This window comes from Aplidium turbinatum, chromosome 7 (genome assembly GCF_918807975.1).
Source record: "Aplidium turbinatum chromosome 7, kaAplTurb1.1, whole genome shotgun sequence".
In the NCBI taxonomy this organism is placed as follows: Eukaryota; Metazoa; Chordata; class Ascidiacea; order Aplousobranchia; family Polyclinidae; genus Aplidium; species Aplidium turbinatum.
Genome location: NC_137478.1, coordinates 15,005,396 through 15,032,955, shown reverse-complemented (window position 1 = coordinate 15,032,955; position 27,560 = coordinate 15,005,396). Strand labels below are relative to the sequence as shown.

Genomic DNA, 27,560 nt, shown 5'->3' with positions numbered 1-27,560 from the left:
CTCACGATTGAAGTGACCAGTGCCACACAATTGAAGATGTTCTTTCTTCCTGGTAACACCTATGTATTAACTGCTACCCAACCTGCTTTCTTTCTAACTTTTGACTCAAGTTCCACATGTGTTGAGTGATTATATACTGTATTGTCAACAAGAGACGGGTTCAATTGTGATGTGAAATAGTTACTGCACACTCTAATACGGCTGTCCGATAGATTCGCACATCGTCAAAACGACGAAAGTTTTCCCCAAAGAGCGAAAACACGAGTTAATAAAATAATGAAAGAATAATGAGAGATTGTCGCTCAAGCGTGACAGTGCATCGCCATGATGACGTCACGATGACCTCACAATCTATGTTACAATACGGGGATAGATACCTGAGCAGTAATTTTGTAAACAGAAGCAAGAGAAGCATAGTATAAGCAGACTTTTTTTTCTTTATATGCTTACAAAACAGCGAAAGTAAGATCTCCATTTTCCCATAAAACTTTTCTGGTTCTGCTTGAGCAAAACCTTTCAATTCTTCTTCTTTAACAGATTATTCATGTTTGGTCAGTTGTGATCTTCCATACGAACTGCCTCCATTTTGTTCTGTGATTTGTTTTTATTAGTGCTTCCGGCATCTTTTTATTCCCGTAATTTGCTTGATATTTTTAAAATATTTCATTTTTTGTCGTCCTTTTGTTCGTTTGCCTTGCACCATCCCAGTCAACATTGAATTTTCCAACGAGTTGCTACTTGCTATGTGTCCGAAATATCTCAATTTTCCGAGGTTAAGTTTGTTAATCAAACTCCATTTATTGTCTATTTGTTGGCAAACAAATTCATTTGTTTTTCTTTCTATCCAGCTGAAGCGTACTAGTCTTCTGTGACACCACATTTCAAAACTTTTTAACTTGTTAATGTCACGTTTTTTGCATGTCCAAATTTCACATCCATATGTGGCAATTGGGAAAACGAGAGTTCGCAGCAATCTTAATTTTGTGTTTTTACCAATTGACCTCTGTTTCCACACCGTTGTAAATGATGTCACAGCTGTTTTACCATAGCAATTCGCCCTCTAATTTCCGTGCTATCATAGTAAGTGTCGATTATGACACTGCCCAGACAGCAGAAATTATTTACATTTTCAACAACAATACCACCAATGTATAAGTTTGGACAAATTTCATCCTTTTTACTTATGGCCATCACTTTTGTTTTTGTGGGATGTAATTGCAAACCATATTCTTCACTTCTTGACTTGGCCCTATTCAAAAGTTCTTGCAGTTCCGTTACACTTCCACCGACCAACACTATGTTGTCAGCATATCGAAAGTAGGTTACCATTTTTTCTCTAATTTTCACAGAGCCATCAAATTCTCCAAAACTTTTCTCATTATGTTTTCTCATTAAAGTTCTTGCAGTTCTGTTACATTTCCACCGATCAACACTATGTCGTCAGCATATCGAAAGTAGGTTACCATTTTTTCTCCAATTTTCACAGAGCCATCAAAATTCTCCAAAACTTTTCTCAGGATCGAAAAGATAAGGTGACAATATATATGCCTGTCTGACACATTTTCCTATGGAAAATCACTCGGTGAGTTAACTTCCAGCTCTCACTGCTGCTTTTTGAGCAGTAGGCTATACAGGCTTCGGATTGTGTAGGAAAGCCATAACTTTTCAGAATTGTCTACAATTGTTGGTGCTTCACTGAATCAAAGCCTTTCGATAGTCTAGAAAACATAAATGAGTTCAAAGGTTGCGTTCTCTTCGTTTCTCTATCGGCGTTTTAAGATTGAATATTGCGTCTTTTGTTCCTTTGTGGGGTCTATAACCAACCTGTTCAGGAGCAAATTCGTGTTCAATTTTGTTTTCTAGTCTTTTTTAATTATTGTTAATATCACCTTGCTGGCATGACTAATTAATGACTGCAATCCGTTGAGTTCATAAGGGAAATTGTCCTACCTTTCTTAACCAATGCCCTGCGGAGAAATGGTGGCAGCAGGTATGCGCGGAAAACTGTCTTACGCTGAAGTACATACCGATTCCGAATCTGCCTTTATGTTTTCTGTAGCACATTACAGTTTCGAGATATCGTAGAATTCGTGTTTTCAGAAATAGCAATAAAAATGCTGTATAGGCTACTTGATAGGGAGGGCTGAGAAACACTTTTTATGAATTTGAAAAAAGGTGTTCCAAAAAGCTACCAAATGTACTTAGAAATCATTTCCCAAAATTTTGAAGAGTGGCCCCCTCCAACATCCGTGCCACTGCCACCTAGTCCGAAAGGTTAATGGTCAAACTGTCATATCTTGTAAACTACTTAAGCTGGAAGGGTCAAACAAGCTCAAAAGAAGCAGAAACACAAAATTTATTTGTCCTAAGATATCTACTTTTTTATCCTAGTTGTAGTATAAATTAAGTTATTTAAAAAAAATTCTTTTTATGCTGAATCGATGGATCAAAATTACACACATTGTAAATTTCCAAGTGGTCACAAGAGTAGGAGTTTAATGCTTACCTACACTCCCTATTTCCTGTCACAAAAACCATAACTTGAAATCTTTTATTTATTTTGATTTATTGCGTAGGCAGTGGGGATGAAAACTTAGTTTTTTGTACACACTTTTGCACTTCGCAACGGTTGAACTCAAATTCAAAGTACATCTAATCGAGCGGCCGGAACGTTGTATTCCCCAATTATGGCACATAAATAAAATAAAAATTTAAAGTAGAAGGGTTGATGCCCGACATTCAATACACAGAAAAAATACACAGAAAAAAATTTGTCACCGTTTGTTGTGTAGCTCTCAACGTGTATTACAGCGCAAACCACGCTGGGACATCCTGGCCACAAAGGCCGGGCGAATACTTACAATACACGTTAAATATCTACATCAGTTGCATGGAGAGATGCTCGCTATGAACCTGTTTTTTATTATAACTGTTCTATTGTTTGACTTAATTCTACACATACTTGTACCTGAGAGAGAATGACAATCAAAACGCAAGGCAAATAAGCTTGAATTATGAAGTATCCCATTTGTCTTTTTAAATGAAAACGAGTTTCGAGGACAGAGTATTGACCTGCCAAATAAATCGCATTTTGATAATAATAGACACAGGTTGATTAAACTTTGCAATAAAGCAATAATTATGTCTAGGACAACAACTTTCATGTGTTCTGTTAACAATAAGGTATATTTTTAAATGCACAGTGCACAGCAACAGTTTTTCTAAAAAAACAAAAACACACTCCATCGCAATAGTCATAAGGATTCAGCGACTTACTGTATTATTCAGAAGAGGGTTCAGAGGGGAGCACTGGCTACTTTGAAAGTAGCGCGCTATCGTTACGGCTACAATATGTAGATAGAGTGACGCTCCTGTTACTCGCTACCAGTCGGAACAAAAACAGGATGATCTACGAGCTACATTTGTTTTGAGCTGACACTAGATGCTGTATCAGAGGTGTACAAACTTTTCCAAGGCAGGCATATTTGATGTTGCGGAAGTGCCCGCGGGCCAACAGCCTCTGACAATCTTGTTTACGTAGAAACTGTGCATATATAGCGATATGGTGTTATTTAATGAAGAGTTTCCTCTCTTCAGGTTCATACCGAGTTTGGTCATCTAGTCGGCTTCCCTCAACTAGTTATATTAATAAAACAAAACAAAAAAAGCAAAAAAAAATGAATTGAAGAAAGCACTCAGATTGCTTAATGGCCATCTAAATGCGCTTTAAACACAACTCATCACTAAGTTATTTGCTCGGCTGTTGCTAAACCATCTGCATGCTCTGATATGTGTAGTTGAATTAGCCACGAGCTCAATCGTTGAGAGTTTCTTGCTGCTTCAGCTATTTTTCTTCTGAAGCTGAAGCTTAAACCCGCTGAAGTTACTTTGTTTTATTTCTCTATGGTTCAACAAAGCAAACTCTCTACCAAAGCTTTATTTTTCTTCTTTTAGCTAGTCATTTTTTTGCTCCGTTTTGATAGTTTTTCATACTGATTATCGTTGTGTGAGCCTCTATGGCCGAGGGTGTATCCTTTTACCACCCCAGGTTCACTATGTTCCCAAACTACGTTGGATGGCTACTAGAGAGCAGCCAGACTTTAGTTTCTTCATCTAAGTCAAGGCATGCAGACCGTCTACTCCGTTAGATGGCTTGAAGATGGTGAATCGTTAAATATGTGGTATGCAGTCTGTTTCTCATCACTACATTCACAAAATACGTTAATAGTAATAAGCTAATCGCTTTTTTTGCTCCCATATGCAGAAGTGTAGCCTACACTACTGTACAATCGCAAGTGCAACACAGCAATAAGAAATGTAGTTTTCGAGTCAGCTGCTACCGTTATTTTACCATGCTTTTATGTGTCGTTATCGAGATACAGCAGCGAGCTCTGTAGCGGTGCCGAACCGACGTTCTTTGCAAACGTCGTACAAACGTTTTCACCACTTGGCCACGCATCCGCCGCAATGCTATATATTATTGTAGTCAATCAAAATTTTATAATGTTGTTACTCAAATCTAAACAGTTTAATAAAACTTATACAACAGTTAGTAGGCTAATAATTCAATACAATAAGCCGTTGTAACTAAAAAATATCGTGACACGACAATTTATCGAAAGACAATTTATCGAAAGACAATTTATCGAAAGACAGTTTATCGAAAGACAGTTTATCTAACAACAATTCATCGAAGCGACAGTTGATCGAACCGACTGTTTATCGAAACGACAGTTCATCGACCCACTGTTTATCGAAACGACAGTTGATCGAACCGACTGTTTATCGAAACGACAGTTCATCGACCGACTGTTTATCGAAACAACAGTTCATCGGACGACGAATCTCTTGAAACAAATTTTATCTAGAGTTAGGGTTAGCCGTTCGATTAATATTCGTTCGATGAACAGTCGTTTCGATAAACAGTGGGTCGATGAACTGTCGTTTCGATAAACAGTCGTTTCTATCAACTGTCGTTCTATCAATAGTCGTTCGATAAACTGTCGTTCGATAAACTGTCGTTCGATAAACTGTTGTTCGATAAACTGTTGTTCGATAAACTGTCGTAGTACCAAAAAATATAGTATTGGGTGGTACCATCTGCGCTGTAGTCAAATTCGAAATGAGAGCGTTTGTGACATGTTGCAAACTTGTGATTGTTTTTATTTCGACAGAAAGTAATAATAATTGTAAAAAATACATAATTTTTATGCTGTTTGATTCTATACCAACAATTTAGGGTGGAGTGAAAACACTTTTTATAAAACTTTTAATAGCTTAGGGTTGGAAAACTTGCCAATTACTACTAAAAACAGTTGTGCAAAATTTGAATGAAGTTTGACGACATCTTGATCTGCCACCAGCCACTTGAAAATTTACTATTTCTTTCTACATTAGGGTGGATCAATTTAAGGGGATGTAAAACTTTTTTCCTCATTTTGCTTAGCTTGGGTATCCAAAACTTGCCATTGGGTATATACAGTAGAACACTGTGTTAAAAGTATATTTCGATCGAACACATTTTTGATCTGCAAACAGGCCATTACTTATTATCGACTAAAAACGCAAAAATACATGCAAATGTATTTGAATTTGAGGTTAGCATAGAGATTTATTGCAATGCAATGAAAATGATAATATGCATCAAACTTCCTCGCTTTAGATGAAGTAGTCACGTTTCAAAACGAACTTGGGCATTTCTTGTCGTGATTCAATGCGTGAGTGTATAAATCCATCTCGCAAATTAACCCGCACATCACTGCTGAAGCTTCCGTCACCAACTTGACGCACCTTTCCACTAAGTGTGTGTGACACGGAAATCGAAGGAATAAAAGTTCTGGAATGTCCTCAGCTGCAATCACGTCTCGTAGTTTTTGGTCCCCCATTTTTGGTCTCGTAGACCAAAAACTTGGTCGAAAACTTGGTCCCCCAGTTTTTGGTCTCGTAGTGTTTCATGTTACAAGAGGCTCGGTGAGATTGAGAGCCTGCCAGTCAACCATATCGTAGGATTCGTTGGCGTCAAACTTTAAGGGCGGAATGCAGAATCGTTGCACTGTTCTCTATTCGCGATGCCTTGATAGAGCTTTCTAAATTCGCTTGTCCAAGCTCACGGATTATCAGTACCAATGGCAGATGTAAAGTGGCAAATAAGGAGCACACCTTTGCAGTGAAGCAGGAATGCGGCAGGCTCTGGAACGCCCCAAGCGCAGATGGCCATTTGTCAGCCCCCTTCAGCACCAGAGAACTAGCATCTTTCATTACACAAGTTAAAAGCGGGAAAGCACAAGGGCCCGATAATATCCCTCCAGAATTGTTAAGGCACTGTGGTCCCAAATGTTTGGTATGTTTGAAAAGCTTTTATTCTGCTTGCCTGGCCCACCAGGCCATACCTAAAATCTGGCAAAAAGCAACTGCAGTGGCACTACTTAAACCAAACAAGCCAGCTATTAATCCCAAGAGCTATCGTCCAATATCATTACTCTGCGTCCCATATAAGATCCTGGTACGGCTCCTGCTAATTAGACTCGAGCCAGTTGTTGATCCCCAGCTACCAAAAGAACAAGCTGGATTTCGGCACGGACGCTGTACGGCTCATCAAGCAGTTAAGCTGACCGAGGATATAGAGAAAAGTTTCGAGAAGGGCAACAAAGCAGGAGTATTCTTGGTAGACCTCACTGCTGCATATGATGCTGTGTGGCACCAAGGGCTAACTCTGAAGCTCCTCCGCATGCTCCCAGATAAAAAAGTAGTGCGATTTCTCGCCAACATTATGGAAAATCGGACCTTTTTGTTGAAGACGAGTGATGGGCAGTGCAGCCGGCCCAGCCGCTTAAGAAACGGTGTTCCGCAAGGATAATGCTTATCACCTGTACTATATTTAACATCTATATCAGCGACATGCCAGAGACTACGTCACGCCAGTACGGCTATGCTGATGTTCTGGCACTACTCCATTCTGACAGGTATTGGCATGTGGTTGACATGCAGGAAGCACTTGCAGATGACATGGACGAATTGAAGACTACCTGAAGCTTTGGATGCTGAAACTGAGCCTGGAAAAAATCACTGTCACACCTTTTTACCTTTGCAACATGGAATCTACGCGCCAATTGTCAGTTTCAACGGAAACCCACTCCCACACAACCAATGCCCCACCGACCTAGGAGTGAATCTCGACAGACAATTAATCTGCAAACACTATGCTGAAGCCCTCCATGCTAAGCTATCAGCACGCAACAACTTGCTAAGATTGCTGAGATGCTTAGCTGGAACATCCTGGGGTTTTAGTACATCTGCACTTCGTACAAGTGCTCTTGCACTTATTTACAGCACCTCCGAATATGCTTCCCCCACTTGGTGCCGCAGCGCACACACTTGCAAAATTAACACTGCCCTGAACACTATCATGAAAATAATCACTTGTTGCCTGCTTCCCACTCTCACCGACTTTTTTCCGGTGCTATCCGGCATTGCCCAGGTAGACTGCGTAGGGAAAATCACGTACGCAGTCTAGTTTTACAAGCCATGTCAAGGGATGACCATCTCCTGAACCAGATAGTCCTAAATTCGCACCCTCAAAAGCCCCAGAGCTTGAAATTTCGACGCCCCTTTTCCCGACATGCTGCAGATATCTGCAAGTCCTACTTCCACATTACCTAAGTTTGGAACAGTGAATGGAGAGAAGTTGCGAAACCAACCCAATTCACAGTCCTTCCCAATGCCAACACTCCACACGGAGCAGAACTACCTCGGAAGGAATGGGTGAAGCTCAATAGCTTGCCGACTGGGGTGGGCCGTTTCAACAGCAACATGTTTCAATGGGACCTCACCGACTCACCATCTTGTGCATGTGCTTCAGAATCTCAGACGGCATAGCACATTAAATACCAATGTCCTGTATATCGACCCCAAGACAGATATATGGAGTGTGGACCTCACAACGTTCGATGAACACACAATCCATTGGCTGCTGTGCCTGGATGTAACAACGTGATCTGCGGCGGTCTCAAACGCAAGAAGAAGAATCTTCTCGAACTTTTTGGGAAGATGTTTTATACACGAAGCAAGAGCTTTTCCAACAGGACCGGAAAATTCACGTGGTCCAGTTGTTAGTTCATCCAGATGTGCAAATACATGTCTCATATAAATACACCATACTGTTCTCTAGAGAAATGGGTACTTCGCACACTCAGAAAACATTGCGTTGACCATGATTACAGATGAGAGGCAGATAATAATCCGTGAGCTTGGACTTAAGCAAATTCAAAAAGCTTCATCACGACATTGCGAACAGAGAACAATGCGACGATTCTGCATGCAGCCCAGTTTGACGCCAATGAATACTACGATATGGTTGACTGGCATGCTCTCAATCTCACCGAGCTTCCTGTGACAAGAAATATGGGGGACCAAAAACTACGAGACATGCTTGCAGCTAAGGACATTCCAGAACTTTTATTCCTTCGATTTCCGTGTCACACACACTTGGTGGAAAAGTGCGTCAAGTTGGTGACGGAAGCTACACCGGCGGTGTGCGGGTTAATTCGCGAGATGGATTTATATGCTTGCGCATTGAATTACGACAAGAAATGCCCAAGATCGAGTCGAAACGTGACTACTTCATCTAAAGCGAGGAAGTTTGATGCATATTATCATTTCCATTGCATTGCAATAAATCTCTATGCTAACCTCAAGTTCAAATACATTTTCATGTAATTTTGAATTTTTGCGCTTTTAGTCGATAAGAATTGGCCTGTTTGCAGATCAAAAAATTTTTTGATTAAAATATACTTTAGCACAGTGTTCTATATACCCAATGGCAAGTTTTGGCTACCCAAGCTAAGAAAAATGAGGAAAAAAGTTTTACACTCCCCTAAATTGATCCACCCTAATGTAGAAGGAAATAGTAAATTTTCAAGTGGCTGTTGGCAGATCAAAAATTTGTTCGATCGAAATAAACTTTTTGCACAGTGTTCTATACACCCAATGGCAAGTTTTCCAATCCCAAGCTAAGCAAAATGAGGAAAAAAGGTTTTCACCTACCTAAATCGATCCACCCTAAATTCAACATATCACTTTTATATCAACTAATGAAGCCAAACCAAACAGAAACATGGAGTGGCTAGAAGCCTAGAGCGGCCCTACAGGTCAAGCTACGACAAAAAATCAAGCAATAAACGAAAATGTTGCACGAAACGATTATAAGTGTGGATTTTACAGTAGTGTGAATAAAATAATAACAAGTTTATGCTACTTTAGTTGTTAACTGAAATATTTAAAAATAAAATTTGTCAGTGCAAGGTTCTTTATTCGTTTAATGCAGCATACCGCTGTGCAGGCGGCGGTATAGTTAAGCGTGTGGCTACGGCCATGTAGTAAATTCAAAATTCTTCACTTAATTGCAATATTTTAAGTAAAAAATGTAAGACTAAAAGGAGCGATTGTTCGATCAAAACAACAACCAAAACGATCTAAAACTGTGCTTTACCACTATGAACTCAACTGTTGAAGTGGTTTGTTTTCCATGTCACGCTTTATTGGTTGGCTGTCGTAAAGGTCTATTAGCGTGATGTAACGTATATTATTTGTTCTGTCTGGTCAACACCGCTGCGGCAGTCATTGGTACGATAATAACTAATCCAAAAGTGCAGCAGTCATTGGTGCATTGGTGTGATTTGGTATTGTTTCAAAGTTTGCAGACGGTAAATCAACATAAAAGCCGTTGTCTGTTGGTTGCTTTCACTTTGTTTGAACAACTGTTTTATATCAATGAGAGCAAAATAAAATTTTGTCAGTGGGTTTCACGTTATTAATTGCAGGGGTACTGAAAAATCGATTGCATTGTGTCAGTATCCACATTATCAGTTTCCGTTGCAGAATTCATACCATAAAATTGAGACAAACGTTTAACAGGAAAAGGTTTGGAAAGCTATGAACACAACACAGCATTGATTTCACGCTTTAATGGGCATAATTTGTGACAACGACAATATGAATGGTGAAAAACCTTCATGTGCTAAAAAATGATTATTCATTTTATTCAATAAAAAAAAAGAGTTCAGCAGTGTTTCAAAATAATGCTTCTCCAAATTTCTCTTTTTCTTACTATTTTATATAAAAAGTAGGAAATTATTAAGTCAAATTACTTAAATTCAAAGTGATTAGAACTTTTAAAACCTCCATATTCTTAAACTGGACAGAAAATCTGTTAAATTGATACATAACATGGCTATGTTTGGACCAATTGAGCTTTTTCCAAAGTCTGCCTTGGACAGTTTTTCCGACTTTACATACTTTGGAAACCGAACGAAATTGAGATGTTGTCCAGGTTATGGAGGTGGCAACATCTCTAAAATTTTTCCTAATGAACCCCTCTAACTATTTCTTCAAAAAAGTTCCACTCAGTATTCCAGTACAGGTTGACGATAAAACCCACTTTTAGGCACTTTCAGCTCATACATCAAGAAATGTTGTTTTTTGTTGTTGTTGATTTGTGTATTATAATTATAGTTTATAATGATTTAGCACAGCAATTTTTAGTCTTTCATTGCATTTACAATAGAAGTTATGGGGTTTTGAAAATGGAAAAATTGCTATACCCTATACCCTAACAAGTCAAAAACAATGGTGGTACTCGAAATTCAAATGACCGCCATGGACAAACCCTTTGAGGTATTGATCTAAAGTGTGGGGTTCTTTCGTTTGGTAGCCTGTCATAGTATGAGAACGTTTCAGCAAAATGTGAGAGGGATCATGCTCGAAACATCTTCAAATTGGCTGTTCAGCAGGATGCTGACCCTATTTTTGCATTTTTTCTTTTTCTAAGGGTTAACTTTAATACACTGCCATAAGAAAATTTGTTCATGAGGGGAGTTTGACGCACCTTACTGAACAGTGCTGCTCTATATGCTTTCTCAGTCTGCTCTGACAGCACACATGCAAAAAAAGGAACATTGCCTTTTTAACGACACCATTGTTTTTTGGATGCCTTCTCCAATGTTCCATCGACCTACGCATTGCCAGTGATTTCATGTATTGCCCCACCAAGTCTACACAAAGAGAAATCCACTAAACAACTCGCACTATAGGCAATGCACCATGGCACCATTTTACCCACTAGGTAGTCCTTGATCATCCATCTAACTTTCTGAAATCACTTTCGTGATATACTTTGTGTATTTCGAGGCCTTTTCATCAGTAATTTTAACTGGATCTATATTTCTGCTGAGTAGTCAACCTTTTGACATTTTTAAATGTTAAGTTGCACTATAAGCAACTGTTATTGCTTCAGTTAGGTTCGCAGGATGACAAATGAAACACCTTAATTTATATTCACTAGTGACTTCAAAATTTGTTCATTCTTCGTTTCTTTTTTATGTAGTGCAGCCCAATTATTACATAATAAGTGTTTATTAGAAGTATACCTTATTTATTAAAATATAGCAACAAACTAAAGAACGAGACAGTGCTTTGTAAATAACACTGGTCTACAAATTTCAACTTTTTTTTTCAGGTTTGGGTTTTGATAACTGATTTTGGCTAATTTTGGGGCGCTGAATCCGAAAATGAACTCAGATTTTCTCTATCACATCAAGTTTTCTTTCTATCGTTGCCATTATTTTATGAAATTGACCAATTTTTACCCTTTTTAGTGCAGTAAAATGTCAAATATAATTATTTTCTGACAGCTATCAACTTTCAAACATAGAGATATTTTTACATTAAATTCGTAAATTGGTTCAGATTTCCTCTAAATTAAAAAAAATTCCTGTTATGATAATCGTAATAGGACATAGTGGAGATTGGTAGCGTTGAGTTTTTCCATGCTGGCTTGAACTCCCTGTATTGGCTTCTCAGGCGTTATCCGTGGGTCAGCTGCTATCTCTGTGCAGTGTGCAGATGGAATATCGTAGGAAGACAGCTGGTGGGAGTAGATTTGACTAAGTAATAAATTCTTGCTTAGTAAGGAAGATTTATTTAGAAGTTTCATAAAGCACATGTACATTGTACAGACCAACATCAGAGTTCAAGCTGAAAAGTGGTTTGTAGAAGGAAAAGGTATTTTCATACTTTATAAGTTTGAGTTCAAGTCGGTTAGAGTTTTTGGTATAGAGGTGTTTCTGTGGAAAAACTTGCTCTTAGAAAACTACTAACAAAGCAAGGTTATATTTGATCTCAAGCTATGTCTGCTTCCAGTTCCAGCTAAAGAAGAAAATGTTGTAATGATCCGGATATATTTTGTTACATTTGTGGATGCTTCATGTTGAAGTCTCAACAATGCAATATTACCACGTTTGTAAAAAGGGCATATCCTGCTTACTTTAAAGTCAAGTTGGGGGACCAGGACAAAAGCTGGGCTCCTCATAAAGTGTGCAAGACCTGCGTTGAATGTCTGAGAAGTTGGTCGCAAGGAAAAGGTTCACAAGTGAAATTTGGAATACCCATTATTTGGCGAGAGCAACGAAATCATGTTGACGATTGTTATTTTTGTCTTGTTAGTGTGAAAGGGTATAACAAAAAGAGTAAACATCGTTTGAAATATCCAAATCTGGATTCGGCATTGCGGCCAGTTCCTCACAGTGATGAAAAGCCACTGCCAGTATTTACATCACAAAGTGAAATTTTTCAACCAGCACCCGAGGATCTGTCAGACAAGCCTTCCCAGTTTAATCAGATGGAATTAAATGATTTAGTGAGAAATTTGTATTTGCCTAAGCAATCTGCGGAGTTATTGGCATCAAGGCTACAGGAAAGTAAACTTCTCAAAGCTGGTACAAGCGTGACATTTTACCGCAAACGAGAAGAAGAACTGCTTCCATATTTTGCTCCCCACAATGATTTTGTTTATTGCAACAATATAGAAGGGCTTCTTCTAGAAATGGGATTACCACAGTATGATGCAGACGAATGGAGACTTTTCATTGATCATTTTTAAGCTTATAAGTTGGGGGACCAGTTCATATTGTATGAAAGCTCTTTTTTTGACTGTTTCTGAACTTGCCCTGCCCAAGTCCCTTTGAGTCAATCTTTATTTTGGCACTTTGCTATTTCTGTATGTGTCTTCAGAATTTCTATACTCCATTGGAAAGTCTATGTGCATATTGTGTGAACTGTAGGCTGTAATTCAGATAATACCTTGTCACTGTCCTATCGACATGTTCGTCAGCATAATGTAGCGTTTGATGTTATTATGGTTGCTCTTTTGCATGCCTATTTATTATTCCAAGGCATGAAATTTTAATAAAGACAACGCAAATTTGTGTGAATATAATATAGAATGCTTGTTTTCTAATTAAAGCTAGATTATTGCAGGTAGGCTAAAACAGTGTTTATTGCATCAGAATTCCTTGTTTTGACAACAGAGGGGGGCAAAAATTGATTTTTTTCAAAAATTAGGGATATTTCATATCTCAAAAACGTGATGTGATAGAGAAAATCTGAGTTCATTTTCGGATTCAGCGCCCCAAAATTAGCTAAAATGAGTTGTAAAAACCCCAACCTGAAATTTTGTGTAGACCAGTGTAATTAATGAAATGCTCAAGTGATCTATTTTTTTTACCTGATATTGTTTCAATAACATCGGAAGACCAAGTATAGTTGATCAACTTAAATTGATTAAGTCTGGACGAAGTCACCGGAACGTCTACCGATTGTGTTCCATTGTCATCGTACCACAAGAATTGTACTTGGTCCTGCGTGTTTCAAACAAAAAGTGACGACTTTGCATTTCACAAATGTTGCAATGAAATATCAATGCATAATCGAATAAATGTCCTGGTGGTATGATTTCAAACACTCTGCAAGTCAATTGCTACGACGACACCATTTCAGTGTCTATTAATTTTTGTAGAATACGATATAGGAGGGCGGGAGGTTAATTTCAATTTTAAATTTAGCCTGATTGTAACACCTGATTGCAAAACTTATGGTATACGCTTTTTTTAATTTTCGTCTAACACCCCTCCTCAGCCTGAAAGTTACTTTTCGCGTAGTATTGCTCATGACCTTGGTATTGCCTCATATTGTATTGACGTCACTTTTTGTTTATGGCATCATTTAAAATTCAAATATTGTTTGCTACTGTACCAAAACACGTTTAAAATGTTGCAAGACAGCCGCAAACATTTTTATGGTCGAGGTGCCATCTTAAAACACGTTAAAGTAGTCATCTCTGTGGACTTATCATCAAAATAGTAAGATTTGTAGATACACCTACTGGCTTTCTACGTAGTTCTTGCTTTTGTTTTGCAGAAATCTTTCCATCCTCTTTGACCAATCGCCATAGCGGTGGCCATATGTTCCAACCAGTTGTTTTTTATCAATATCTTGGACTGGATCGTCACGCCATTATTTGTTTACAACCTTCTTTTCAACATAATGTGCCGAATTGTTTTAGCTACTTATTCTGTTTTGGTTTAACTCGTAAAATATAACCCAAATTTCTCATATTACTGTGACATGCCACTACTACGTCTTAAAATTATTGCTCTATCTACGTAATTTTATGTCAAAGCACGCTTGATATCTGTTAAGACATAACTTCCCTGGGTAAAATTGGATTTCCGCAAGATGATAATGTTGTTTTTGTTTGTTTGTTTTTATTTATTTCTGTCATTGTTTCGTATCGTCAAATTGTTACAATTTTGTAGGTCGTGCAAGGCCTGGTGCGTTGCGCTTCGAAATGGCTTCGTGATAGTATTTATTTTTGGGGTTTTCTTTGCCTGCCTTGCTCTTCGTTGCTCTGAGCTAAGCACATCAAGAAGTGTTACCCACACGACCATCAGCACTCTTGCGCACCATGGCCGATCTTCAGAGCAAATGTCTATTTACTATTTATACAAATCTTGAAAATATCTGCTTAAAGCTATATGGGCTTATACAGCTATAGTCTGGTTATATGTTATTGTTTTTATTTGTAAATTTTTATTTCCTTTTTTTTTCTTAAATTTTCTAAAGGTGTTGCGACCTTGCCAATATTTTAACTTAATTACTTATTTTGGTCTCAAGCACGTTTTAACGTTCGCGTTTTGTTGCTTCTACCTTTTTCTAGACCCTTTCTATGTTGACGTGTATTGTTTTCGCTGTGATGGTCAGAAATAAAAAAAAACAACTGAACTGAATATCAATTTATGCTCATGACTACGCGAATGCCAAAATCGTATTGGAAATACAGTTAATCTGTAGTGAAGAAACTGAGAGTATGCTACCACATTAAATAAATTGATCCAATGATGTTGTACAAAAGCTTTTGTCACAAAAGTATGGCTTAGTCAAAACACATCATTCTTACAAAAGTAGAACTTTAAACCTTGTTCTTAGATAAAATAGGCCTAGATATGTAGTTACTAACGAAGCCACACTTGTATGGCGAAAGCTTTACAATTTAATCAATTTATTTTGCAAGCCTACTCTCTATTTCTTTGATTAGTATTTATCGCACTAGCATCCATTTGGATCAATGGTAAATTCAATTTTCGGTGAAAAGTTAGTTCACAAAGTTTTATTTCAAAATTTTGTATTAAGCTGGCTAAATTAACAAATGAAATAAATACAAACATATCCACTTAAAATCTGTTTCGAAATTTTAACAGTTTTTTTTTGCTCTTTTGTGTGGTGAAATGCATGGATATTTCTGTAAAAATCTACTCTAGGTTAAAGTCCCTGACCGTAACATGTTTGTAATAGGCCATATGTACTGTAGCCTTATCTCCCACGATAGAAATGGCCTACTTTTGGATGATAAATAATTAATAGTAGGCTATTGCCAAAAAAAAGGAAGTTAATAATAAAAATTACCGAGGCAAGTAGTAAGATGTGGAATTACCTGTTTCGAGTAGTGTTCGTTTAGAGATGGTAGAAGTGGGGGATTGCTCACTAAAAACGAAGATTGCTCACTAAAAACGAAAGGCAACTGGAGGGTCATAGTGTCATGACAAAATTTGGTGCAACTACAGCTTGAGGTCTACCACCATATGTCGCATATCAGGTGCAGCGCGTGTGACCTGTCCAGTGGACAGTGTCCACGTGTGTACTAAGTGTGCATTGCCAAAATAAATATAGGAAACATGTGATTTCATGTTTATTTAATAGTATTGAAGTCATGATACTGCAAGGGTAGACTTCACACAACAGCGGTAACGGTAGGTAGCCTCACACTGATGCAGTAAGGTTATGCGGATGTTCCAGCACTCAAAATTTCAAGCAAAACATAGCAATTCATTTGATGAGAATGAATTTATGTAAAAGTAAACCCTCCAGCTGCCCATTTCGCAAGAAAATCAGTAAATGAGCCGTCCCGGTATTCCACTGTCCACAGGTGTGCTGGTAGCTCTTTATTTTGGAAAATAGTCACTGATGTTAGTAATGACGTTCCGATTAGGTGTGCAATATTTTGCCAGAATTTGTGACAAAAAAGAAGGGGGTCATTGCAGTACAAAAAATTTAAACAATGGTTCCCCGTATAATGATAATAATTGGAGTCTTTTTGGTTGTATCACATTAAAATGTGGGAATGCAGTGACAAGCTTAGAAGCTGTTGACAGAGAAAAATTTCATCAATACTGTCGCCGCATGGTACAGCAAGAATTGAGTGGGATTGTGTTATCTAAACTTTACGAAGTAGAAATTTTTTTAAAATAAAGATTGTCGTATATTCCTTAGACTTGAAGGATGGCAATGTTATTGCTAAATTCATTCAACAAAGTCTAGAGAAATTTAAAGATTCAGTTCACGTCAATTTGTTTGAAAACCATTTTAGTTACAAAAAAAATTTTTATACCACAAACACATTTGATTTTATAATTTTTCCGTGTACCACAAGCACATTTGATTTTATGTTGGAATTCAAAACATAAATTCTGTTCTCAAGGAAATTAGCTCACCACATTCATATTTCTGATAAAAGCCTGATAAAAAGGCACCATATTATGAAATAAGCGGGGAATTGAAAAATGCTCATAACATATATAAAACAGAGATTTATGCAATGAGAACACCGAAATGAACAGCTATAGAACAAATTGTTGTAACATATGCTTCTACAATCTGTCAACTAGAAAAAAATCAACAAACTCAACGCAATCTAGCCTACATCACAATTTGTTACCTAAACTTAAGATAAGCATGAAAACATACCAACTCTAGCAGAATGCGGGCACAAATTTTGCAACACGTAATGACACCTGATGATAAAAACACACAAACAAATCTACGAACACAGATTTTAACGTTACAAATTATGCAACAGAAACTTGTGATACTTTATTGTAGTTTCTTAAAGTACCCCTGACAGGTTGGACCCAAGTTTAGTAACTTTTCTAAGCATTTCCTAGCGCAGAATTATGCTTAGCCAACTTTTTAATCTTAACCTCGAAGCTCGACTGGTTAGGGCGAAATTTATGCAAAACGACTGCTTCGCAGCGCCACCACTGGCGAAACTCCATATTTCACTGCTCTGGGACGACTTTGGTGGTATTACGTCATCCTGGGTGGGCGTCGTTAGCGACGGATAAAACAAATGCTTTCTAGATGTAATTGGTGGATCACAGTTTAGTCAGAGTTGGTACAAGCGGTTGCTTTTTCAAAGATTTATTGTTTTTTGCAGTTTAATAAAACTGTACTGGATACGTTCCTACAAAACCTGAAATATACTTGAAGTGAAAAATGAAGAAATCGTACGAATCATCATTCATATTTAATTAATCACTATTCATAAATAAATAAAAGTTCTCTCTCTCTCCCATAATGTGTCTGGACTTGGAAAATTGTTTCGGATTTGCCAAACAATGCGTGACGGCAGCACAATCCGATTGTTGCTTCCGAGAGTATCACCTTGTAGTATCCACTCCAATACATGCCTGTAAGCGACTAATTACTGATACTGCCTGCAAGGAAATAAAATCACTTCTTTTAGTGTGCATTCTTTAGCGTTTAGGGTATTTTTAGCCTAATGTAACATCCTTACTCTTTTGATAGGTATCCGTTTTCTCCTTTCGGTTTAATGCTTTTTCTCCAGTTCTTCCTGCTCCTCATAAAAAAAGTCCCCAGAACTGAAGGATGTAAGTGTGCCTCAAAATCGGTCAAATTGGTAAGACAGCTAGATGCGTCTTTCTTGCCTTTCTTCAAAAATTCTTTCGTCTGTAGCACTTCATGGCAACATACACATTCATTGAGCTGGGGCACAGACTCGCACTTGTGGCAAATTCACCACCTAGAGTTCCCAGCACGCCACTCATTGCTGGGAAAATCCAAATCTCGTTGGTTGTGATAACAAAATAATCTTCATTGAAGTGAAGAGAACATGTACGACTAGTTTTGTAAGGCCCATCCCACTTTCGAAAACTTGAAGAAAACTTTGACTATTTTCTTCTCAGCACCTTGTTTTGTTTGAAAGCGCGAAAAGATAGCACACGTCTTTGTCACGACACTGTTACATAAACAGCAATTTGCCGGCATTACCTCAACCATAAATTAAGGGTACTATTTGTGAGAGACTGCTGTTACACTGAAAATGGCTATAGCCAGGCTCAGATTAGGACAAATAAAAAATTATCAAAATTGTAGCCCTACAAGAGTTTAGAAAAACTGAAATTTTAATTGAATTGAGATGTTGTTTGATAAAAATAAACTCAACCTATTTGATCTAAACCTGACAGTAATAATAAGTTGACTTTTTCATTTTGGTAATTCTCATTTTACACATGCTTTAAACCAACCGAGCCCCACACATTGACGTTTTGCTGTAGTCGTACCATGGCCACCTAAAGATACGGCCAGATTTGTCACATTTTGCAAAAATTTCCAGGTTTTTCTAACTTTAGGCGAACGTTTAAATAAATTTTTCTAAAAATTAAGATTTTACGCTTTCTTTATTCTTTTCCCCAGATGACACAATAGGTTTTAACATCCTCACATGTTGAAAAACAAAAAAAATTTGATTTCGAAGATTTTAGTCAGACTGTTAATTTTCAATAACAGTCTGATTTTGCATTTTTCAACTTACTTTTTCTCATTTGTTACTGCTTCTCCAAGGCAACAAAAAAGTTATTTGTCATCAGGAAACCGCAAAAAGTAAAAACATCTCAAAAAATGTCAGTCAAGCACAAGCAGTAGCTGTAATCAAAATCTGTAAAATGTGACAAATCAGGCCGAATCTCCAGGTGGCCATGGTCGTACTATACCTTTCCACTTTAAGCTTGTACTTTAAGCTTCCACTTTAAGCTTGTAAAAATAAAATTGTAATTTGCTGAAAATATTTTCAAGTTTGTAAAAGAAAATTTAAGTTTGTGACTTAAAATAATTTTTCACGTGTATGTTTTCAAAGGTAAACTTTCAGATTACAATTTGTTGAAACTATTTTTTTATATTCAGTTTGTAAGTTATGGAACTTATAAGTTTGTAGTTTGTTAAATGTTTTAGTTGTAGGTTTTGCAATGAAAACTTTGTGATTTGTTAAAATTATTGTTCAGTTTGTAAACAAAAATTTAAGTTGTGATTTAAAATAATTTTTCGTGTGTATGTTATTAGAATAATTTTTTTAGTTTACAATTTGTCAAAACTCCTTTTTTTAGTTTGTGAAACAAAACTTAACTATTTTTTTTATTTAAAATAATTTTTCGTGTGTATTTTCTTTGAGCAAAACTTTCATCATGTTTCCTTATTTCAGGTTTATTAACTTTACAAAATTACATTTAAACATAGAAATCTGAAAATTTCCAATAAATACCTATGGTACTATGTAACCAAGTAGAGTGTTAATGTAATTTTCTTATGTTTAAACGTAAGTTGATGGTAAACAAACCGGTTAGTTTAGATTTCTATGTTTTTATGTGAAAAAGGAATCTTGTTATGACTGAGAAAAAAAATACAACCTTGTGTACGAGCAACTGAAGTGCCAGAAACAAAATAAATCGAATTATGTGTTAAAAAATAACCCAAAATCAAAATACTAGATGTGGGATTCGATCCCACGCGGACGCTAGTCCATCGGTACTTGAGACCAACACCTTAACCACTCGGTCAATCTAGTTTGGTATAGCCTAAAGAAGTGATCAGTACGCACGACCCAATTAAGGTCTGTTTTAAACAACATAAAACAGTTCATTGCAATTTTATTTCAAAAATGTTTTGACTATAATAAAACAAAAACGTTTAAGTCGTACTGCGAGTGTAAAACTTGTAATCATGACATTATGTGCTATAGCAGGTGCCTAAGCTATCCAAACAGGAGGTGCCAGCAATTTATTAAAGGGTGTCATCCAATTAAAGGAAGCGCTTAAGTTGTATGATACACTTCGTTGTACCAATTTGATAGGACTTAAGGAAATATGGGTTCTTTTTTATATAAATCAATCAGTGTAACATATAAGTTTTGTAGTTTGGATACAAAACAATGCATTAGGACAGGCATAAATTAATTTTCGTTTCCAAGACCTGCCTGTGTGCTTCCACCCAACAATGAATTAAAATGAAAAAAATTTAGTTGTGGGTTTTTCTCATACAAAGTTGTTGTTTTAAACATACCTCACTGAAATTAACCCTTTGCTTTTCAACGTTTTTTTGGAAGTTAACTGCTCAAGGGGGGGCCGTTTTTAGATCAAATTCAATGAGCTGTTACGTGTTATCCGCTGATGCTATTTCAACAGAAGTTGCACTGGTGTGAAAGCAAATCATTTGTCTATAAGTTTGAAAAGTAATTATTTTATATGTTAAACTGGATATTTCAATTTTTGCAAAGGTACCCAAAAACGACAATTTTGATTTAACTTGCCGCTATTTAACCCTTTGCTTTTCAACCTTTTTTGGAAGTTAACTGCTCAAGGGGGGGGGGGGCCGTTTTTGGATCAAATTCAATCAGCTGTTACGTGTTATCCGCTGGTGCTATTTCAACAGAAGTTGCACTGGTGTGAAAAAAAAACATTTGTCTATAAGTTTGAAAAGTCATTATTTTAAAATTTTATATGTTAAACTTGATATTTCAATTTTTGCAAAGGTACCCAAAAACGACAATTTTGCTTTATCTTGCCGCAATATAATTACCGTGCTAATCCGATTTCATGCAAAGTTCTGAAAAACAATGAGCTCGATCGAAGGCACGAAGTGTGTGTGCGGTGTGCCGAATCATTGCATTGATAAAGATTTACGACTTGCGAGCAAATCTTATTGTAAGCTACTCATTGATTCTAAAATAGTTACAATCAGAGTAATATTGTTACACGAATTTGAAAAAAAACACTGCGTTTGTTGTCTTACATTTTTGTCCTAAACTAATGCATTACCAAACTCATGGCTAGCTTCTAGTTTTATGGAACCAAATTTCTCATAAGTAACAGCTTAGCCTGCTTGAATAGCTGTTTACATCTTCGTTTGTGTATTTTAGGTCTACAATTGAGTTTGTAGTATGAATATTTTTATTAGAGAGAAGACAATTGAACAAGTTGTTGAAATTATCCGAAATTTCTAAGTTCAAATTAGGTGTTTTTGAAATTGTGGATTTGTGTCAAGTCGCATCACAAATATCATGCAGGCTACATCATAAGTCATTTCGCTTACGGGTGTTTATAAACATGACTCATAAATTACATCCACAAAAATACAGCATTTACATCAACAAAGCTAAGTTCGAAGCTCACTTTTTATTGAAGATTGTGTCAATCAATTTGAAAATACATTTTTAGTCCGCCAGCGTCGAAACAATGCAACAGCGAATTGAGGAACATGCGTAAACAAAGGAAATGTGAAATAACCCACAGTCAGCAAATCTACATAAATTTAACGTTTACAAATGTTGAAGCAATGTAAAAGGACTGGATTGCTGACTGGGTCCGTATTGTTTGAAACACAAAAAATACGCGTAAAGGCGACAACATCAGCAAGGCAGCGATTATGTTTCTGGCCAAAAAAATTAACTTTTGAATTCAAAGATAAAAATGATTATAACGAAGCTTCAAAGTTTGTCGTAAAAAATATTGCAGAGATACAATAAACATACTCATTTTGTGCCAGATTGTAAGAAGACTTCCTAGATTCTTTCCAAACATTTGCATGATTGCAAATTATTTTCTATAACTTTATATTGCCAAAAAATGGCTTCCTTGTTGAAACAACGTGGCTACAATTCTATAAAAAATTCTTAGGCCTACTACTGTACATTGAAGTAATGAAATTTTTTTTTCTGATTTTGCTGATGACGTTTTACAATATCCGAGAAGTAAAAAACAATAATGATGAATTATTTTACAAAACCGTGGTTTGCAAGCGCTTCACAAAAAATTGTTGGGGTAAAATTTACTATTAGACGTAAAATGTTTGTAAAAGAAAATTGACGGTTTACGTATTTATAATGTTTATTGCGCTGTTATCGAATTATAAACTGCCTGTATTGTCTACCTTTGTGGTTGCAGGCCAGCTTAGAGCAGCATGCAAACTACGCGTTTATGGTATTTGCATCGTGTTATGATTCTCGAAAATTTCCCACAAGGTCTTTATTTTCATCGTGATATTTTTGTGCCTTTTCGGTCCTAAACTTGAAGTCATTGTGAAGCACAATCCACATCGGTTTTTAGACCCAGTCTTCATTGAAAATCTTTTGTGTGGTGCATCATTTCAAGTAGTGTCTCCCCCTAAGCTGTTACACAAACCGCCCAGAACCAGGTTGATTATTATGTATCTTACAGCCGTTGAGAGCCCGTTATTGTATGTGTGGAATTATTACTGTAGATGTCTGACTAAATTCATGCCAAAGTCGAGCAAATTCTCCTTTCGGGATCCTTTCCGTTATTTACGGTATTTTTTGTTGATAAGTTTAGGCAGCATTTTTCCAAGATAAATGAAGACATCGGTATTGTTCGTCACTTAGAGTTAGTTTTCTCAGTATAGTTTATTCATTCTTTGATCCACTAGTTTGTCCCACATTTGGTATAATCGGATCGTTTATAAATGGCTGGTCTTCACAATAGCCGGCTTCTTATACATTGGCGCAACGTATTCAGATGTTGAATCAATGATGAAAAAAGCTGATTTGTTGTTTGTCTTATGTGACGCCTAGCTTTATGCCTCTTCCACATTACAAAATATTTTGTAATGTAGAAGAGGCATTATCATCTTTATTTTGCGCTCTTTGGAACAACACACAGTGCACGGTGAAACAAAAATGCAGAACATAAGAAGTTGCAGAACATAAGAGTTTTCTCAGCATTGTTTATTCATTCTTTGATCCACTAGTTTGTCTCACTTGTGGTATAATCGAATCGTTTATAAATGGCGGGTCTTCACAATAGCCGACCTCTTTACTGTACATTGGCGCAACGTATTCAGATGTTTAATCAATGATCAAGAAAGATGATCTGTTTTTTGTCTGATGTGACGCCTAACTTTATGCCTCTTCCACATTACAAAATATTTTGTATTGTAGATGAGGCATTATCATCTTTATTTTGCGCTCTTTGGAACAACACACAGTGCACTGTGAAACAAAAATGCAGAACATAAGAACAAGTAGGCGACATAAAGCAGGGAAGGGACGCCATCGAGTTAGCTGCTACGTGTAAATGGAGCCTATCTCATAATTTTGAGTGTATCTCACAATTACTGTTTGCAAAATCGCTATTTCTCCGGCTTCTCCCAAAAGCATTTGCAGTCATACATTTCCGCAATCGCAATGCTTGTCAATGAGAGCATTTCCATAAAACGTTTATTTCGAAACCAGGTTTTCGTGCCTTTACCTAAGATTTCTTATTGTAACGTTTTTTATTCGTCAATGAATATTATCTGCTTGAAACAACTGTTTTGAATAGTTTGTGGCCTACAAAGCCTACTATTTTGATCGTGGATTCCTACTCTTCTTTGTAGACCTGATAACGCAAAAAACGTTTGCTATTATTTTTTTCTAATTAACAGCTTTGTGATCACTGGCTTTTGTAGCATAAGAAATAACGCGCTTTGTATTATTGAGGTCAAACCAAACAAAGGAAAACAAGAGGAGGTTTCTCTCTGCTCGCGCATATCGATACACGAAGCAATTATGAGCTTATGGCTTGTTATAGCAATTTAATCCATTTCACGCCTTGCTGAAAGTGAGCTAGAAATAGCAAAAATTCATCAAAATCTTGAATTCACAAGAAAACTACACAACTGTTAGCATCAAATTTAATATCATCAGATCCGCCTGGCAATTTTAGGAAAAGTCAAGAAAAACCAAGTGCATGGCGTTACTGTGCTTCAAATAATCAAAGGAAATATGAGGGGGGGGCCAAATCTGGCCTCCCTTTGAGGAGCAAAGTGTTAAGCTATAAGTAGATGTGGTAAAATTATCACATAAAGTTAAAGGCATATAGAACGTGTAAAACAATGGGTTGCTAGAAAACATCTTTCAATGTAATAAAATAGTTTCGTATACTGTATATGTTAGAGGTTACCTATTAGGTTAGATATAATTACAAACAGTTTAAGCATCGAGATTTATATAGCTGAAAAACATAACTTCCTTTGGAGCAAAATGGTTGGAACGCCTGGTTAATCTAATCAAAAATAAAGAGCCCAAAATGTAGTTACCAAACTCATGTTCAGCAAACAAACGTTTCGAAAACTATACTGTCTTCATCTTCAGTAGTATAAATGTAAGCAATCCCTGATGCCGCTTAGATTTAAAATAAATTGCGGCTGACGTCACAAAGACTCATCAACAAGCTATTTACAAGTCTTATCGTAAAATACTGACTTCTGGTACGCATCATTTCATGAAAAAACATGACTTCTATTACGTTTTTCGCTCTCATAATGGTTGGAACGCCTGGTTTTGAAACGCCTTTTAGATAACCTAATCGTTATCTTTAAAGATGAATTGTAATATATTCTAATATGTTTGATAAAACTACCAGAATGAAAATTTTAGCATTTCTTCTTCCTGTTTTACGTCTCATTTCTTAGAATCAGGGTAGGACGGGGTCTGGCAAGGCACATCCTCAGTCTCCAATCATCACGATCTAGGGGGCTAGTGTTGGTCATCTGCCACCACTTCCTATCATCAAGGTATCACTCCATGTCTTCCTGGGACGTCCAGGCTTCTTTGTACCAGCAACTGGCACATCTCGGCATTGATTTATCCATCTACTGCTCCTTTCAACATGTCCAAACCAGCGGAGACGGTTGAATCGGAGGACATCTTCAATCTTTCGCAAGCCCAGCCTGGCGAGTAGTGTGTCTGAGCTGGTGTACTGATTCTCTTGTAGTCCGATGTTGCAGACCCACCGTATCATTGCGTTGTCATTTCGTTTGGTTCTTCCCAGTACCTCTTTTGTCACATCCCAACATTCACTCGAAAACAACATCACACTCCTCACACAGCTGCTGTAGACCCTGCCTTTACTGGAAAGGGGAATATCTTTGTTGGTGAGTATGGGCAGTAGTTGTTTGAATTTAGCCCAGGCTGTCTTCACTCTGGTAGTGGAGCTGAGGACGGTACCTCCACCTGCACTGAGCATGTCACATAAGTAACAGAAAGCGTCTACCACTTCGATCTTTCCATCATCTATTTGGATGTCAGTGATAGTTCTACCCTCTATGGGCCGGGCTTTACTATGAGCTTGCATTTGCGAAGTAGATCATGCTTGCGTTTCAAAAAAATAACAGGAGGGTTGAAAATGTGAAAAAAATACTTGTGACCCCAGTATTAACAAGCGTGGAAACTACACCGTTAAGGTTAACGAATCGCAGCTGCTTGCTGTACTGGTGAGTGCTTAGCTTTGTGCTGATAGCTGGGAAGAACGCTCCTTTCTTCACAACTAATACTTCCTACAAATGGAAGCATGGGATCGATCACGGAAACAACAGCTCAACAATAAAAAGTTCAGAACAGAAAGGAGATGTAACTTTAAGTAAACGGTGTTGCCATTTAAAAGTTCCATGTGACACATCCAAAGTATTTTATGATTTTTAGATTAAGATTACAAAAGCAATTTAAGAGTTTGCAAATCATAAGTGTGCTTTAAGTTGCTGGAAATACGCTTAAGGATGTTGGAATACCACATTTTGATTTTTTACTCTAAAAACTTTAAAAACTGAATTGTGCAACATATAAAAAATAGATAAGCCAATGTATTTTTTTTAGAAATAAGAAAACAAAATATCAATCTTAGAATAACTCACATTAATTCGCAATGAGTAGTAATAAGTTATTGTGAACTAACCATTATCATAATTTTTTCTTGTTTCAAACAAAACTATGTACAATAAAACTATCAACTTGAGTTATTATTATCTTAATTAATTTATAAGTTAAATCAAATACCAAGTTTACATTATATAATATATATATATATATATATATAATATATAACTATTCAAATGTAATTTTGTAAAGTTAATAAACCTGAAATAAGGAAACATGATGAAAGTTTTGCTCAAAGAAAATACACACGAAAAATTATTTTAAATAAAAAAATTGTTAAGTTTTGTTTTACAAACTAAAAAAAGGAGTTTTGACAAATTGTAAACTAAAAAAATTATTCTAACAACATACACACGAAAAATTATTTTAAATCACAACTTAAAGTTTTGTTTACAAACTGAACAATAATTTTAACAAATCACAAAGTTTTCACTGCAAAACCTACAACTAAAATATTTAACAAACTACAAACTGATAAGTTCCATAACTTACAAACTGAAAATAAAAAAATAGTTTCAACAAATTGTAATCTGAAAGTTTATCGTTGAAGACATACACGTGAAAAATTATTTTAAGTCACAAACTTAAATTTTCTTTTACAAACTTGAAAATATTTTCAGCAAATTACAATTTTATTTTTACAAGCTTAAGAAACTACAATAAAGTATCACGAGTTTTTGTTGCATAATTTGTAACGTTAAAATCTGTGTTCGTAGATTTGTTTGTGTTTTTTTATCAGCAGGTGTCATTACGTGTTGCAAAATTTGTGCCCGCATTCTGCTAGAGTTGGTATTTTTTCATGCTTGTCTTAAGTTTAGGTAACAATTTGTGATGTAGATTGCGTTGAGTTTGTTGACTTTTTTCTGGTTGTCAGATTGTAGAAGTATATGTTACAATAATTTGTTCTATAGCTGTTCATTTGGGTGTTCTCATTGCACAAATCTCTGTTTTATATATGTTATGAGCATTTTTCAATTCCCCGCTTATTTCATAATATGGTGACTTTTTATCAGGCTTTTATCAGAAATATGAATGTGGTGAGTTAATTTAGGTGAGAACAGAATTTATGTTTTGAATTCTGACGTAAAATCAAATGTGCTTGTGGTACACGGAAAAATTATAAAATCAAATGTGTTTGTGGCACAGGGAAAAAATTATAAAATCAAATGTGTTTGTGGTATAAAATCAAATGTGTTTGTGCCAGGTTATTGCCGGTTAGTACCGAGGGTTGTTACATTTACAACTCTTATCTTACATACTATACTACTATAGGGGTATGTTAAAATTAAGAAAATCTCAGTATCTCCCAAAAATTATGCCACTGGGAGTAAAAAAACATATTATGAAAACATTTTTGGATTGCCCCTCCGGAAACTCTCCACTACCAGAGGTCTAT

The 27,560-nt window shown here is 36.5% G+C and overlaps 1 protein-coding gene and 1 non-coding gene across 2 annotated transcripts in view; both read right to left on the bottom strand.

The window, feature by feature from the left end:
• Window positions 1-27,560, bottom strand: part of LOC145773775 (gamma-aminobutyric acid receptor subunit alpha-6-like) — a 197,991-nt gene that overhangs the window by 124,624 nt on the left and 45,807 nt on the right. Inside the window, exons 6-7 of the mRNA XM_082584905.1 lie at window positions 13,559-13,691; window positions 2,969-3,072 (exon numbers count right to left, since the gene is read on the bottom strand). Coding sequence (XP_082441031.1) covers window positions 2,969-3,072; window positions 13,559-13,691 — 237 coding nt within the window. The remainder of the gene's footprint in view (window positions 1-2,968; window positions 3,073-13,558; window positions 13,692-27,560) is intronic.
• On the bottom strand, window positions 19,944-20,026 carry Trnal-caa (transfer RNA leucine (anticodon CAA)). Its single transcript has one exon. It is a non-coding gene; the product is annotated as a tRNA-Leu (tRNA).